The 17,492-nt window shown below is 36.1% G+C and overlaps 2 protein-coding genes and 1 long non-coding RNA gene across 4 annotated transcripts; 1 reads left to right on the top strand and 2 right to left on the bottom strand.

Moving 5' to 3' along the window:
* Positions 1 to 4,144: 4,144 nt before the first annotated feature.
* LOC109049481 (acidic mammalian chitinase-like) lies at positions 4,145 to 8,044 on the top strand. Of its 2 annotated transcripts, XR_006153368.1 has the most exons (12): positions 4,145 to 4,280; positions 4,374 to 4,400; positions 4,642 to 4,846; positions 4,972 to 5,028; positions 5,123 to 5,288; positions 5,492 to 5,616; positions 5,787 to 5,910; positions 6,066 to 6,248; positions 6,349 to 6,465; positions 6,542 to 6,674; positions 7,366 to 7,443; positions 7,526 to 7,667. XR_006153368.1 is itself a non-coding variant. In XM_042713722.1 (11 exons), exons 1-11 carry the CDS (start codon positions 4,256 to 4,258, stop codon positions 7,792 to 7,794), a joined length of 1,431 nt encoding a protein of 476 aa, XP_042569656.1. In that variant the 5' UTR covers positions 4,146 to 4,255; the 3' UTR covers positions 7,795 to 8,044. The 2 variants fall into 2 exon arrangements, 1 of the variants encoding a protein (XP_042569656.1); XM_042713722.1 differs by lacking the exon at positions 7,366 to 7,443 and having other exon boundaries at positions 4,146 to 4,280; positions 7,526 to 8,044.
* Positions 8,045 to 8,120: 76 nt separating this feature from the next.
* On the bottom strand, positions 8,121 to 12,692 carry LOC109049482 (N-fatty-acyl-amino acid synthase/hydrolase PM20D1.2; the record flags this gene model as incomplete). Its single annotated transcript, XM_019067165.2, has 10 exons — positions 8,121 to 8,468; positions 8,937 to 9,008; positions 9,083 to 9,161; positions 10,796 to 10,857; positions 10,955 to 11,030; positions 11,180 to 11,299; positions 11,390 to 11,523; positions 11,599 to 11,685; positions 11,779 to 12,014; positions 12,581 to 12,692. Coding segments are annotated over 10 exons (1,233 nt in total), but the record flags the coding sequence as incomplete, so codon positions are not given.
* A 2,812-nt stretch (positions 12,693 to 15,504) lies between these two features.
* Positions 15,505 to 17,214, bottom strand: LOC122135136. The gene is made up of 3 exons (XR_006153371.1): positions 17,127 to 17,214; positions 16,690 to 16,761; positions 15,505 to 16,176 (listed from the first exon to the last, which is right to left on the bottom strand). It is a non-coding gene; the product is annotated as an uncharacterized LOC122135136 (long non-coding RNA).
* Between the last annotated feature and the right edge of the window lie 278 nt (positions 17,215 to 17,492).

Genomic DNA, 17,492 nt, shown 5'->3' with positions numbered 1-17,492 from the left:
ACGAAACGCAAAAAGACGGCGTTTTCAAATTTATCCCATCCACTTGGGACCCGGTTTCAAAAAATAGCGGTTTCGACCTTACGAAAACGCCGGATCCCGTGTGGACGAAACGCCTATCCAATAAAAAAAAATTGTGAGTATTCACAGAAACAGCCGTCTCCGTGTGGACGGGGCCCTATAAAGTAAATCCATTACATACACATTTTAGTATTTTTTAGAAGAAACTGCAGGGGGTGTTCTCTAATCATACAAATGGAAAAAATTAAAATTATGAAGTTGTGATCATCCTGTCAGTTTATTGTGGGCCATAATGATGAACAGTCATACAGACAAGTGTTCTAACCTGACACTGTCTTTGACATTTGCTTTGTCCATTACGGTTCTCATACAGAGGGTGTGTAAACCACCTGGTTGTGACCTTGCTCAACAATACAACAGTATGTATGGTGGTAGGTTACCTTGTACCATTTTACCAGTGCACGCCATCTCTGTTTTATCAGTTACTAAGGACCTGCAAGTGTGTGGCACACAGGATGACATGCAAGACTAATGACTATGGACTAACAGAATGACATGCAAAAACTAGCAGAGCTGATCAAGACAGTTACAGAAGTGCAGATGACAGACTCTGACTGTAAAGTAGAACTGCAGAAGGGGCACCTGTGGCAGGTTGGACTTCCTCAGCTGGCAAAGGAAATAGAGGTTGTAACCTCTGCTGGGCCTTTTCACAACTGAACCTAAAGGCCCCGGTATACTTCAAACAAAGTTTGTTTTCGTTCTTCATTTTGGGGCAAAAAGAAGTTAGAAAAGACTGAGCGACAGTATACTGTTTTCGAACATTCCAACACCCCCGCACTGCTGGAGGCAGGGTGTAGATTAATGTAAACATAACTTGCGACGCTCGTGCGTATCCCCTAAACACAACAACGATGAAATGATGAAGTTTAGGCAATCTAGGTGTGAGATGGGCACCAATGGTCACAATATTATAGACAAAAGAATAATGATTAGCAGCAGTTCAGAGTTAAGTATCATGTTTGCAATACAAAAGAACCATAACGAGTCCTTTATGGGAAGTGTGAATGTCTCAAAGTCTGTAAAACTTTAGCATGATGTGGAAAAAAAACATTGGAGTCAGTTTGTTACTTTATTTTATTAGTTTTCATTTATTTTATTGAACTGGGTACATTTTTACACCTTTTTATATTTTATGTGGTGGTCTTCATTTACTTTTGATAAAAACAAAGGATTATTATTGTATGTTCGTTTGGCATTCCATTTACTGTACATCCTTTAAATTCGCTTACTGAAAGAAAAACAAAAACAGCAGCAGCAGCAGTATGGTGTAACATTTATTTGAAACATGTATTTGGTACTTGCTACCTTATATCTTTACTCTTTCCTTTCATTCTTTCCAAGGCTTTGGAAAACTTGTCTCGGATGCTTCTCTACGTCGCTTTTTGCATAACTCCGGGTCGTCGACACCAAGCTTCGTTGTATTTTCTTTCTAAGAATTAAATGCTTTCTCTGAATTTTTAAAGTCTCTCCGCGAGTGATCGTACAAGTGTGGATATATCTGTGCCAGCTCAGCTATTCGATACTCCAGTGTATTCATGGTGCTAGTGACTAGGCCAGAGATATTGTTCTCTCTTGCCTGACCTCCGTCGATTTAGAAACAAACCGGGAAAAAAAATTGCACGTCAAAGAAGGTGGAGTTTCAGAACACAGATTGCGTAACCGCCACGGACCAATGGAAGCTCAAGGTGTTTAGGAGCTAAACGAACTCCCCCAGAAAGTTCGCTGTGGTCAGCTGTTTCGAACTGCCGAAACAAACTCAAAACGAACTTCGTTTCGGCCTGATTTTGTTCGAAATGATGTCATATCAGTTCGTTCTTCGATTTCGTTTGAAGTACATCAGGGCCTTAAGTGAGTTTCCTATTCAGGTCCTGTGAGATTATAGTGTCCAAGAACCTGAATGACTCCACTGTTGCCACAGTGCTGTTCATGATGGTAAATGTGGGTAATCCTGGGGTGTTTCTCCTAAAGTCATCTCCACTGTTTTGAGGGTGTTCAGCTCCAGTTTGTTATGACTGCACCAGACAGCCAGCTCCTCAACCAGACTTGTCACCATCATGGATGAGGCCGATGACTGTCATCCGCAAACTTCAGGAGCTTGACAGAAGAGTCTTTAGAGGTGCAGTCATTGTTGTAGAGGGAGAAGAGCAGTGGGGACAGTACAAATCCTTGGGGGGCACCAGTGCTGATTGTTATAGGGGTTGGATATGAATTTCCCCAGCCTCACTAGCTGCTGTCTATCTGTCAGAAAGCTGGTGATCCACTGACAGATAGAGTTGGGAACAAGTAAGGGTACAGTAATGTTCTTCAGGTGGGTCAACACTAGTCTTTCAAATCACTTCATGACCACAGATGTTAAAGCAACAGGTCTGTAGTCATTCAGTCCTGTGATTTTAGGTTTCTTTAGGATGGGGATTATGGTGGAGCATTTGAAGCACAGCTCCAGTGATCTGTGAAGATCTTGTGAAGATAGGGGCCAGCTGGTCAGACCAGGATTTCAGACAGGCTGGTCAAATGCAATCTGGGCCTGGTGCTTTCCTTGTCTTCTGTTTGTGGAAGACCCGACACACATCCTCGTCACAGATCATAAGTGCAGGAGGGAGGGAGAAGGAGGTTGCTGGAGGTGTTGATGAATGTATAGAGAGAAGGTCAGAATGGGTGTTTTGGGGTGTGAGACCGGGTTTTGCAAACTTGCAATAAAACTTATTCAGGTCATCAGCCAGTTATTGATTCTCCACAGTGTCTTGAAACTGGTGATGTCTGCCTTTCCACGCTGATGCTAGGGTTAATGGCTGAAAACAGTTTTTTCAGCTTTTCACTTAGCCAGTCTAATCTTCTTTGTCAGTGTGTTTTTGGCCTGATTATACATGCATATCATCCCATGCCTTCGTTGCTAATTCCAAAACATAATTTTAGACCAAGGAACGGAGGCTTGAGCCGTAAATAGCAGTTTTTACTGCAGCTATTAGAAAGAGAGAGAGAGAGAGAGAGAGAGAGAGAGAGAGAGAGATTATAAAGCCAGTCAGCATCCCATCACAATGACATCCTCACAGTGCACTAACCTGTCTTGCAAAAAAACATTTTGATAGACTAATTAAGCAGTTCTTCTGGCTTCCCTTCTCCTTTCATGATGTTACTGGTAACCAGATTTTTTCCCCTAGCAATTTCAGTCAGTCTCTCTTCCACTGTAACATTACTTCTAACTTCAACTGTTAGATTAGGTGTGCTACTTTGATGTCATACACCAATCGGTCTGTGCAGCCAAGTCAAACAACACTATTAATAACCATCAGACTAAAACATTTTTATGGAGGGGAGAAAGGAGATATTTGGAAAGCATTTTTAACTAAATTGCATGTTTTTTAGGTTTTTATTAAACTCTCAGGCTTAGGGGAATATATAGCATAACTACTGGATTTAGTGGGCAGTGGGGGTCCCTATAATTGTTATATATATATATACATATATATATATATATATATATATATAGGGGAATATATAGCATAACTACTGGATTTAGTGGGCAGTGGGGGTCCCTATAATTGTATAGGTTGCTGTGTACGTGTGTGGATTTTTTGTGCATATTTGTCAAAGGAACTGAGACTGTATACACTCCATAAATCTCTTATTTACCTCATGTTACATTGTGTTTGTTGTAATGAGAGATGCCCGAGTGTGCAGCACTGAACAAAACTGTGGCTTTTTGAGTGGTGAGTGGACTCTTAACATTGCATTCATGGCCAATCAACTGAAAATGTTGTGACTGGCTACATTGATCAATGCTACAAAAACACGTTGAAAACAGAAACCTTTGAAGCTCTCCAAAGTTCAAACACAAATATACACTGGAGTATTTGGAAAATGTTTCCCCAGTATCCTATTTCTATAGCTTCAACTCAGGTGCTCTTTCTTTCTGCGGTGCTTACAAGATAAACAAAAAATCTATTACAATTACAAAAGACTGTTATGACTGCAACAGTCGATTTCCTAACCATGTGTCACAATATCCAGGACAGATGACAGAAAGCAGCCGTTTCAGGGAAATTCAGTTGTTTGTTTTGCTTAGTCATCATTGGTATTATGCAGGAGTGAGTTGTGTGTGTTATATAAACGATAACTCCTGTCTTTGATACAGCAGTAGCAGACAGAGTTTCTTGACGGATACAACCATCACATTATAATGACCAAACTAATTTTTCTAGCTGGTAAGTGATTGTTGATCTTATAGTATGAATTTTTAACAGCTTCATGGCCTCGGAGTGTTTTATATGTAAACATTTCTTTTTATCTTGTTTCAGGCTTTTCCCTGGCATTGTGTCACTTTGGTATTTTTTTTTTCTTTTAATTTGTTGTTTCATTCCTAATTCATTCCTAATAATAATAATAATAATAATAATAATAACAATAATAATAATAATTTATCCATTCTGCAAACCACTTTTCTTATTAGGATTGTGGGAGTGATAAATACTAATAATTGCTTTTATTATTATGCATTACTAATAATATTTATTATAATGAATATTTGTATATTATATTATGTTATATTTTATTTATTTATTTCAGGTTGGGCCTCCCAGCTCGCATGCTACTTCACAAACTGGTCTCAGTACAGACCTGACGTTGGCAAGTACCTGCCAGAAAATGTGGATCCACATCTGTGCACTCATTTAATTTATGCTTTTTCCATCATTAATCAGGCAAATGAGTTGGTCAAGTACGAATGGAATGATGAAACTCTCTACAAATCTTTTAATGGACTAAAGGAAAAGTATATATCTGATGTTTTGTTTGTGAATGCATTTGATAAAATAAAATGCATTACGTAATGTTATTTTGAATAATGATGATTTGTCAGACAGCAACACAGCAAATAATGATTCAAATATTTGACAGAAATCCCAACTTGAAAACTCTCTTGGCTGTCGGAGGATGGAACTTTGGCACAGCTCAGTAAGAATGCTGCTCAAAACACTGAATTTTGAAGGATGTGTGATAAACAGTTAAGTTTATTTCATTTTCATGAAACTTCTCGCCATGACTTCAGGTTTACTATCATGGTGTCCACATCAGCAAACAGGCAGACGTTTATTCAGTCCTCCATCACATTTCTGAGGAAACATGGCTTTGATGGTCTGGATCTGGACTGGGAGTATCCAGGATCTCGTGGAAGTCCTCCAGAAGACAAGCAAAGGTTCACTCTGCTCTGTAAGGTACTGTAGTATTTACAGATTTTTATATATTATATATAAATACATTATTATATAATATTTATTGTATTTGTATTTAGATTTAGAATTAGATTTTATATTTTGAATGACATATTTGACATATTGGACATATATTATATATATTTGTTTCTTAAAAGAAGAAAAAAAAAACATCTTAATCTACTGCAAACCTGTGACTATAACAGGAGCTCTTTGAAGCTTATGCGGCAGAGAGTGCTGCCACTGGACGCCCCAGACTCATGCTCAGTGCTGCAGTGGCTGCTGGGAAAGGAATCATTGATGCTGGTTATGAAATTGCAGAAATCGCCAAGTATGTCTTCTGAAGAGTTTTTGTTCATTTTAAATCATGAAATACCAATATGTTTTGGACAGCATACCTTAAAACACCAATCGAATTAATATTTAATGATTTTATTTTGCTTGAATGTCTTGAGCCTGAACTAATGATTCTGAATTTGCGTTTACCTTCTGGTAATGCAGGTATTTGGACTTCATTAATGTGATGACCTATGACTTCCATGGCTCATGGGAAAGTGTCACTGGGCACCACAGTCCTCTGTACCGTGGCTCTGGAGACACAGGAGACAACATCTACTTCAATACTGTGAGAAGGCCTTATATCCTACTGTATTCTTATCTTCTGAAATATAACATCATGTATATCATATAAATGATTGCGAATTATACTATGAGTCATTGTAAATAACAAGAAGCTGGAAACATGCAACAGGAAATAAGTGATTTGTCATGACAATGCAGGATTTTGCAATGAAATACTGGAGAGATCAGGGTGCTCCTGTGGAGAAGCTGAGGATGGGGTTTGCAGCATATGGAAGAACATTTCACTTGACGTCTGCAGCCAGTGGAGTTGGAGCTCCAGCTAGTGGTCCTGGTTCAGCTGGAAAATATACCAAAGAGGCCGGATTCTGGTCCTATTATGAGGTCTTATCACAACCTAAACACATGCACTTACATTATAGTATGTTATTTGATTGTACAAAATAAAATCAGAAAGAGTTATGGACCAATATTTTCCTATCAGGTCTGTACTTTCCTTCAAGGAACCACCGTGCAATGGATTGATGATCAGAAAGTTCCTTATGCAACCAAGGGTCAGGACTGGGTGGGATTTGACACCAAAGAAAGCTTTGAGACTAAAGTAAATACATCATAAAAGTTACATAAAATGTAATGCAACTCTAATGTTCAGAATAACTAGATCTGGTTTTCTTCAGGTGAACTATCTAAAGGAGAACAAGTTTGGAGGAGCTTTCGTCTGGAATCTGGATCTTGATGACTTTACAGGACAGTTCTGTGGGCAGAGCAAATACCCTCTCATTGGACATCTCCGTACACTTCTTAATATTGGTATGTCTCATATCTTAATGAAACCCATTTCTGCCACAGAAGACAAACATTTTTTTTTTTTTGTTTTAGTAAAACATTTATAAAATAATTAGAAATTAAGAGATACTAAGCTTAATATTCATGAGACAAAAAGTCGAAGTTATGAAATCATCATTAGGAGACAAAAAGTCTTAGTATCTCACAATTCCGACTTTTGATCTCGTAACTGACTTAATATGCCATTATTTTTACTTTTTGACCTTTTGACCTTGACCTTTTATATCATTATATTTTTATGCCATAATTTTTTTATCATGTGGCAGAAATGGGCTTCCATACATGTCTTATACATCACATCTGTACAAAGATTATAAGTCAGTTCTCTCGCCCTGACACAATTTATTTTGTGATAATGACTGATAGACTGTACATTACCCCCGCTTATTGCACGACTACACTCTTAAATTAATACATGTATGTGAAATATTGATTTGACTTGAGATTGGTTCATAATGGTTCATTACCTGTATTTATCTTAAAGTTTTTGCTAAAAAAACAAACAAACAAAAAAACAATAGTCCATTACAGTGTACAAAATGATCGGCCGAGCAACAAGACAAACAATGCAACAATATCACAGTAATTATCACAGATGCATTTGTAGACGTGACAGAGCTTAATGTATGAGATATGACAGTATCACTGATTTCAGTCACAGTGTTGCTATGACAAAGCCAAATATTAGGAAATATCAGACAGCTGGATGCCACGACTGACCAATCAGAATCAGGTATTCCAGAGAGCAGTGTAATAACTTAGATTAATAACTGGAAAACTAAGATAAAATATCAAATTCAAATTTTCTCCTCCAGATATTCAACCTGTCTCTACAAATACAACACATGAGCCTGGTAACACCACAACAACAGCATCCACTGCCGTATTTCAATCCACAAGACCTCATGTTGTCCCGACAGCTCCGTCAGAGTTTTGTGTAGGCAAACCGGACAAGATATATGTAAACCCAGATGACCCTACGACCTTCATTCAGTGTTCTAATGGCAGGACCTTTGTACAAAGCTGCCCTACAAAGACCGTCTTCAATCCTGACTGCTTGTGCTGTGATTGGCCTAAGAATTAACCTTGTGTTGTCCCTGTTCCACTCCTATTAAGAAATTGTGTGGATTTTTTTATTACTATTAGGGGCCCAGTAGTGGTTTAAAATCTTTACACTTTACCTTGAAGTATTTTGATCATGTCTTTCAATTTAACAGACAATCAATGATATAATACTATTTTCTAAAAATAATAATATGCTACATTTTGTGTCTTAAGAAAGGAACACAACCTCTCTAATATGTCTTAATAAAACTAACCTGATTAAGCATTAATTTTTTACATTTTTTACATTTTTTTCTATATTCGAATATTTATTATAAAAAAGACAGAACACACATCTACGTTTGTATTAAAACAATTTATTAATTTAAACTTGAAATAAAAAAAATTATTTAACCTTCTTAAAATTTCTAATTACTGCTTAATGTTAATTAAACATTTTTAGTCATTTTCAGTCTCAGCACAGACCATATCAGTGCCAAAAATAACTAAGGATTCACAGGTATCTGTGTTCAGCAGAAATGCATCACTTGTCTTACCAGGGGCCACCGTGAGCTGAGGAAACATGCTCTGCACCATTTTCTTTATGATCTGGAAGCCAAACGCCTGCTCATCATAGGAGCTGATGGGCAGCGGGTCGAATCCATTGACCAGCTCTACCTTCACACGCTCATCTGACTTGACTAACTCCAGAACCTAAAACAAGACATAAGATCGAACTATGAAATAGTTCAGACAGAAAGGGTTTTGTTTCTAACCATTGTAAATAGCATTTGAATCAAAGGGATAACCCACCCAAAAATTCTCCAAAAACTCTTATGTCTATCCAAATTATAAATGTTCCTTTTTTTGCGGAGAACTGAAAAAGATTTTTCGAAGATCAATGATGTGCTAACAACACTGGACTGTCACTGTTTGGACACACATGGGAACATTTTTCAATTACTTTTGCGTTCCACCAGAGAAAGAAGGTCATACGGGTTTGGGATGACATGAGGGTGAGTTACAGATGACACAATTTTAATTTCTGGGTGAACTACCCCTCTAGAGTTAATCAGTTTTTTAATCAGAATGATTCATGAGAAACTGGTTGGTGTGAAGAAGGTGTAGAGGGCAAAAGTTAATAGATGAGCAATCAGAACTGAATGAGTCATGACCTCTCACCTCCTGCAGTGTTTGGGCTGAGTGGATCCGGAAATTGACAAAAACTTCAGCATAGGACGGGATTATGTTAATCTGTCAGAGAAAGAGAAATAATCAGATCTCCATTGATGCTACTTTCTGAACTACAACAAAAAAGAGAGGCCCACCTTTACACCCGAGTTAAACATTGTGACGGCTGTCGTGGTCCTCACAAAAGCATTTGTGTTATTTATTCTCTCCAACACCCTGCATATGAAAACTACACAGATAATACTGCGACAAGGGTTTTATGTGCTTACATGTTGCAAATAATTAATAATATGGTGAATATATACAGTGGAGATCAAAATTAGAGAATTTATGAACACTTTTTTCACAAGTAATGTAATCTTCATTGTTCAAAATTTGAAGGTATTTTAGTTCTGGGTATACCATGTAGAATAGTGTTTTAGAAAATAACTAAGACACTGTAATAATAACTGCTTTATTTTGTGGAAAACACATTGGTCAGAATTAGAGAACAGTAATGACTGTAGCACAAAGAAAGATTACAACTAAAATTTCTGAAGGTTACAGCAGTCAAAAATGAGTAGGAAGTGTAGAGGCCCTTGCTTTGAATGACTTCAGCACATCTGCGGCCACAGGATATCACCAGTCTCTCACACTGCTCTGGTGTGATCTTGGTCCACTCTTCTTCCACAGTTCGGTGACTGTAGTGGGTTTCTTACCCATAACTTTGTCACCAAGGATTTACCAGAGATTTTCAATTGGGTTTAGATCAGGACTCTGTTGATGAGAGGATTCATCACTGCAGAGTGCGCTTTCAGTCCAACTTCTCTTAAACATGCAGAGACAGATCCTCACCATGTTCAGCACTGAACTGGCAAGCAATTCCAGCTGCAGTGTTGAACCGATTGCCCATTGAGATTCTCTGCACTATCCTGTCCTCTCGTGAATTTGTCTTTTGTGGACGACCAGCCTTTTTGGGGGACTTGAATGAGTTGGAGATATTGTAAAGATGCAATATTCTATAACAGATTTGGAATGACCAACTTCTCTTGCAATGGCTGCTATTGGCCTTCATCTGGACAACCTGCTGTCGGAGGGTTTCAATCACTTTAGAATGGCCCACCATCTTGCAAATCAGTGAAAACTGGTAAGTTAAATTTATTCTGTGCTTCAGAATATATTTAGCTCATGAAATATGCTTAAAAAACTGCACTTTTACTCCTGTTAGAATAACTTCAAATAGGACTAAACAGTGACCTCAAAAATTAGAAAGTTGCAGGTTCTCTAATATTGATCTCCACTGTGTATACACACACACACACACACACACACACACACACACACACACACACACACACACACATATACATTTGTATATATATATATAAGTTGGTGAGTCTCTTATGTTCAACAAGTATTACTTTGATCAAATATACAGTAAAAACAGAAATATTTTTAAATGTTATTAAAATTTCAGATGGTATATTTTAAATATAAATATATTTCAGCATCATTACTCCAGTCTTCAGTGTCACATGATTTTTCAGAAAAATCTGATTTGATGCTTAAGAAAGATACCTTACTATTATCAATGTTAAAACCTTGCTGCTTAATATTTTTGTGGAAACCTTGATACAGTTTTTCAGGTTTCTTTGATGAATAGAAAGTTTAAAAAGAGCCTGACCTGTGTAAAAAAACACACACAAAAAAACAAGCTTCTCATATAAAAGTACAGAATGGGATGTGATGACAGTCATGTCTGTAGGAAAAAAAATCCCATAAATCTAAAAAATTGTCTTTGGAGGTCCAAAAAATCCTGAATAACATATAATTTGATATGTCATTAGTTAGTGTAATGAGCATTAATGTACCTGCTGAGTAGCGGAGAGAAGAACCACAGGTTAGACGTGATGAATCTGAGAGGCAGACCAAACTACAAAAGAAAATGGAGAAGAGAAATAGTTTTCACATATACAGAATACAGGGCAGTATTTCCCGAAATGTGGCCTGTAAAATCCTCAGCTTTTTACCTTATGGGCCAGGTGTTCAAATGTGCTACGCTCAGGACCATAACCAAACAGCCTGGGCATCAGATTTTCCTCCAATCTGGGAAAAGATATTACCAAGTACAATATGGCTTAAATAAATTTAGCTCAGTATAATACTGATTTCACGCAGCTGTTTTGAGAATAATTTTTGGACCCCTTTTTCCAATTATTTTTTAAAAATAAAGTGGTTTAGGGGTTTCCACCTGCCTGTTGACAGCTGAGGCCAAGATGCCAATACTGCTCTCTCTGGGTAGCATGGATGAATGTCCTGGAGCGCTGCTTACACTCAGCTTTACTGTGGCTTGACCTTTCTCACTGATACCTATTCTACAAAACACACACACAGAGCAAATATTACACAATAATTCAATTACTAAATAACTCTGCTAGTAGAACTGCTCAAAATAACAGTCTCGCAGAGCAGCAGGTCCATCCAGGCCATTTATGATCCCATCCAGCACCGCCAGGCCTTCATCTAAAACATACTGGAGCTTCACCCCCTGACTCTTCAGGAGCTTCACAATATTAGCTGCCCCATATAAACCATTCACCTGACAAAACCATATATATAAGTTCATATAAATAAATATTCTAAATGACAACTAGTCAATTCACTTGAGACTGACCTCCTCATCGTGACCCAAGCCGATGTAGAAGCTTCTCCGAGGAGTGTAACCTCGTTCCAGCAAGTATTCCGATGCCTGAAGGATCCCCCGAAACATACATCACTACAGTTAGCATCAGGCTGGACTGAACAGATGTGCAGCTGTTTCAGTGAAAAGCGATGTAGTGCTGATTCACTGTACCATCACAGACTGTTTATTGTCGATGGTTCCTCGTCCATAAATGAAGCCATTGAGCTCTTGAGCAGAGAAAGGAGGAGCATCCCATCCATCCGCCTCATCAGCCGGCACTACATCAATGTGTGCCAGCAGCATGTAGGGCTCCAGATCAGGCTCACTTCCTGGTATCCTGAACAGTTGGCTGTAGTTTCCCACCAGCTCATGTTGGACCAAGCTGGATGAGAAGATCTTAGGGAAAACTGAGAAAGAAATAAGCCTTAAATAACACTCAACACAAAATTGAATTATTATTAAAGGCCAAGTAAACAGTTACAAAATATAAATGATGTCAAAGGAAGTGCTTAAACTTTAGAAAATATTTTATATTTATTATATATATGTGGTTTTTGTTATCCTGTTACCAAATTTGTCAAATTTGTTCACCGTTTGAACATAATTATTAAATTATTTTCATTATATAATGTTATTTGTTAAATATATTTTAATATGTTTACAGTATATAAAAAGATTACATATGAATGAAATCTTAGGTTAAATCGTACTTGAATTTTTTTTTTAATTTTGTAAAATGCTGTTCAGTCTAAAATGTGTGTAAAACTTGTCTTGCTGCAGAAAATGTCCACATGATGTGTACGATTTTAAAATGTGCTTCAATTTTTTTATTATTATTATTATTTTGTTAAGGGAAAGATCGAGTGGTAGCAGGATTTAACTCAAAATGTAGGACACGGCTAATTATGTTTTTAGTAATTAAAATGAGTTTATAATTGTTTGGTGTTGTTGGGCAACGCGCGGTGTCTCTCACCCTTCCTCAGCAGCAGCCCGTCGAACTCGCGCAGCGCGCTCCTGTTCACATTAATCTCAGTGAATGACACAGTGGGAATCTGAATAGCCGCTGTGAAAGAGACGAAAACAAGACATTACAGCATTTCTCATATCTACAGCAGCAATGTTGACAGCACATCCCTTATCTCCGTTTACTGTATCTAACGCTATGAGCCTTCCTGATCTTAAATTAAGAGAAATGGCTGTTGTATTTTCCCACTTTCCCAGCTGAAGCCCCGCGTCCACATCAAAAGTAAACGTCCTAACTGTGGCAACAAGGAACAGAAGTGTAATCGAAAATATGACACTAAACAGCAGCGCTCTGAGAAACTTAAATAATTTCCTCTAAGCGCTATGGACTGTCATGTTTCAGGAAGTGCAGAAGACAGTCCTTCCATGTGTAATGAATAAACATGAACTCTACACATGGAAGGACTGTCTCTTCCATGTGTAGAGTTCACGTTTATTCATTAGCTCAACGCTCGCGCGCCCTCTGCTGCTGTATGACAAAGAGCCGCAGATTGGACAAAACAAACAAAATTGCTTTTAGGCCAGTTATTTATATCTTTTGGTGTAGTGTGTCAGTAGGACATATCAGTCTACATTTACTAATTTTTGCTATTAATTGTAATAATTCAGAGAGATTTTTGTATGCATAAGGAGTCTGACTACAGCCAGTGCCGCACACAGAGATCTGATCTCAGCATCATCCAGTCTGTCTGGAATAACATGAAGAATCAGAAAAAACTGAGACAGACTAAATCCAGAGGAACTGTGGCAACATCTCCAAGATGCTTTTCTAGAAACCTACCCACAAAGCCACAGTACTGTGAAGAGTTTTAGCCACTTGTGTAAAAATGCTGTAAAGTGAGGATGCTTTCAAAAATAATGTCATAAATAGATTGTATTTATCAGTTAACTTTTATTAACTAAACCAAATCATCATTTGGTGTGACCACCCATTGCTTTTAAAACAGCTTTTGTACTATGTACACTTGCGCATAGTTTTTCAGGAAGCTTTGTAGGAAGGTTTCTTCAAGTGTCTTGGAGACATTGCCACAGTTCTTCTGGATTTATTTGTTTACAGTTTTTTTTAAGTAATTTAAAAATAAATGTATTTATTTATAGATAAATTAAAATATAAATCATATTTTATTTCTGTTGTATTTCAGTTAACAAAAATATTTTAAATAGCTTTAATCAATAATAACAATTAATTAATATTAACATACTTTTTCTACATTACAATTTAGAAAAACCTTCAGTTATGTGGCAAATGTGATTTGCACAATGAGAATCACCTGTAGGGCATATTTATAGAAGACAGGTAATAAAAGATTCATTGCAGACAATAGGAGACTGATGAAAAGCAACAGGGAAGAAAATAAATGACTGTTTGTGCATGAAAATTGAGTTCCTTCTGAAAGGCTGGACTTATTGTGAGGCATATAATAGCCTTAACATGAGGCTCAGCTCATTATTCAAACACATGTAATTAAATTATAGTATAATATGAAGCATTAGCTTGTTTAATATGCAGTAATGTTGTAGTGAACCTTTTTTCTGAATTATTTATTTAATATATATATAATTTTTAATATATATATATATATATATTTTTTTTTTTTCAGGTCTGCGCTTGCTTTAAGGTTAACTCCGATGCAAGCAAGGAAATTATCGACTACAATTTGACACCAAGGACAGCAATGAGACAAAGGTAAAATACATAACAGAGGTTATAAAGTACATAAAGGCTTTGTCATTTTGAAGGAGTCTTTATCTGCTGTTTTTAATGTGATGTCTTTGCAGGATAGTTCTCTCAGCCAGATCCATAAACATTTGGATACTGGTCCTTTTTATGTAACGTTTGAATTATTAATCACTGACAGCTTGACAGAGGAAATTCAAAAATATAAACTCTGACATACAGCAGAAAAATGACATTAAAAATGCAATAACCTGCTACCTAAGATCTTCTATTCAGGGATTAGGAGCTGTGGTCTGTGTAGACAAAAGTGCAAACCAGCTGAGCTGATGTCCTTCATTCACAAAGAAGCTCTCTGCATGTGCTGCGACTGGCCACAGAATTAACCTTGAGTTACTCAGCACTAACACAATAGCTAGTGAACAGCATTTCAGATATTTTTTTTCAATAACAGTTATTTATTCAGTAACTGAAATATTGGAAGGAGTATTTTGCACAGACAGAAGATGCCCCTTTTGAACTTTTAAACCTAAAAAAGTTTTTAAAATAAATTCAATCCCTGTGGTTATGCATTAAGGCAAACATCATGAAAAGCAAGAAATGTTATTCACGCTTACATTGGTATGGCATGAGTAACCTTGAGATTTGTATTTTAATATAGTAACGTTTACTCACCCAGGAAAAACTCCCTAAAGATTCTCTAGAAAAGAATTTATATCAAAAAAAAAAAAACTTTTTTTTACTATCCATTATATAATTTTCACCATTTTAAAAGGCAAATTAAGAAAATATATTTACAGTAATTTTTAAAGGTTTGAGGTTTATAATGTTTTTTAATATTTTAATATTTTTGAAAGACGTCTGGTTTCCTCACCAAGGCTGCGGTTATTTGATCAAAAATACATGAAAACAGTAATATAGTCAAATATTAGTATCATTTAAAATAGCAATTTTCTATTTTAATAAATTTTAAAATGTAAAATGATGACTGTGTTACTCCAGTCTTCAGTGTCACATGATCCATCTGAAATCATTCAAATATTGCAGTTTTGCTGCTCAAGAAAGATTTCTTTATGTTTAATGTTGAAATCAGTTGTGCTGCTTAATATTTTTGTGGAAAATGCTTTATTTTTCAAGATTCTTTGATGAAAAGTTCAAAAGAACATTGGAAATAGAAATCTTGTGTACCATTATAAATGTTTGCTGCCACTTTTGATCAATTTAAAGCATCCTGCTGAATAAAAGTGTTAAATTCTTTCAAAAAAAAAAAAATCTTACTGCCCCCAAACTTTGAATAACTAGAACAAAGCTTCCACAGAATTTCACAGCATGGCACTTGTTTATTTTTTCAGGTGCGAGGTGCCGGCAAATTTCTGATGTCACTGTTCTGTATGAGTTGAAAGTAGAACAGCACAATCTCTTCATAGTTCTGGAAGGAGATTCTCTCGTTCACACCATGGAATCTAAAGGGAAGTTTAAGCTGTTTAATATTTAGTTGTATATACAGTACATGAGCTGATAAATGTCCGGAGACAGTTCTGTGTAGTGACGGCTATCAGTGTTGCCCATGCAGATTCCTGTGAGAGGAAATCGTAGAGCTGCTTTGTTGACAAGACTAAGAGTGAAAGTAGCTCTTCGAGAGTCAATGTTGTATGTAAGGGCCACTTAAACCCCTTGAGCTCTTACTAAAGAGAGCAAACATGCAGTACTTCATGACACAATGCTGAAAGCCTTACAGGGAGATACAGTGACCTGAGGAAAAATGTCATGCACTGTTTTCTTTATGATCTGGTGGGCAGCGGATCGAATCCACTGACAAACTCTACCTTCACACGCTCATCAGATATGGTGGATTCAATCAGATTTACAGCCTAGAAAGGAAATAGGGAATTAATCAGTTCACTTTTAGGTTTAGTAAACTTTAAGAATTATATTACAGTTTGAAATCTGCAGGTCATAATGAATGTATTAAATGTAACCAACAGCAACATCATATCAACATAATATTTGCATAATTAACTCTGACTGTTGTTCTTTCCTGTATCTGTTTCTATTCTTTTTCTATTTATTTATCAGTAAACAAAAACAATATAAAAATATAAAAATTCAACATTATATAAAAAGATGGGTGTAAAACTACTTTAAAAAAAATAAACAAAAAAAACAAAAAGAAAAAAAAAATAAAAACAATAAAAACACAAAAAAAGAAGTATAAAACCAAGTAAAAATCATAAATAATTAAAATAAATACTTTATAATCACACATTTTTCTTAAAAGAGTAATAGTTCTCAAATACCTTTTTTGAGCACTGGTATTTCCTTCAGAAAATGCAAATCATGTTAAAAGTAGGAACTAAATAAATGTGCTAATGCTGACCTCTCACCTCATGCAGTGTGTGGGAAGAGTGAATGCGGAAATTGACAAAGGCCTCAGCATATGCTGGCATTACATTAATCTGTCAGAGAGAGAGAGCAAGAGAGAGAGAGAGAAACAGTTGGATCTCCATTAATGCAGAGTATTTTTATGTGAAATATATATATATATATATTATATATATATATATATAATATATATATATATATATATATTATATATATATATATATATATATATATATATATATATATATATATATATATATATATATAGAAAATAAAATAAATGTAAATGGCAGCCCAACTTAACACCAGAGTTAAACATTGTGATGGCAGTTGTTGTCCTCACAAATGCACTTGTGTACACTGCACATGTGATTTGAAAGTACTACAGATCAGAGCATGTACTCATTAGTTACTCTAGTGAGCAAAACATGTGGCCTACCCGCTGAGCGGCGAAGAGAAGAGCCACAGATTAGACATGACCATTCTGTATGTCCAGCCAAACTAGAAGGCAAAAGAGAAAGTATGAAGCAATTCAGTATTTTTTAGGAGTGTCATAAGCATTTTAAATCATGTTTAGTCCGGTTACAAAGAATTACTTAATTACTTTATGTTCGTACGTACCTCCAACCTTGGAAATTTTTTTTACCAAGACTACTTAATTACTTTATGTTCGTACGTACAGTATGTATTTATTTGTTTGTCTGTTTGTTCAAAATATTTATTTTTTTATCAGTAAAAATCTGCATAATACATTTTGAAAAAAAATAAACATTATACAAAAATGAGTATAAAACCACTTCAAAAT

Source organism: Cyprinus carpio, chromosome A23, assembly GCF_018340385.1.
Source record: "Cyprinus carpio isolate SPL01 chromosome A23, ASM1834038v1, whole genome shotgun sequence".
NCBI classification, from domain to species: Eukaryota; Metazoa; Chordata; class Actinopteri; order Cypriniformes; family Cyprinidae; genus Cyprinus; species Cyprinus carpio.
The sequence above is the reverse complement of the archived record's forward strand: the minus strand, read 5'-3'. Positions and strand labels throughout refer to the sequence as shown.

Bases quoted from the DNA above. Each gene is read 5' to 3' on its own strand.
- LOC109049481 (XM_042713722.1), top strand. From the start codon at position 4,256: ATGACCAAACTAATTTTTCTAGCTG. The intron at 4,401-4,641 runs GTATTTTTTTTT...TATTTATTTCAG, and splicing joins CCTGGCATTGTGTCACTTTG to GTTGGGCCTCCCAGCTCGCA. The intron at 5,289-5,491 runs GTACTGTAGTAT...TGACTATAACAG, and splicing joins GGTTCACTCTGCTCTGTAAG to GAGCTCTTTGAAGCTTATGC.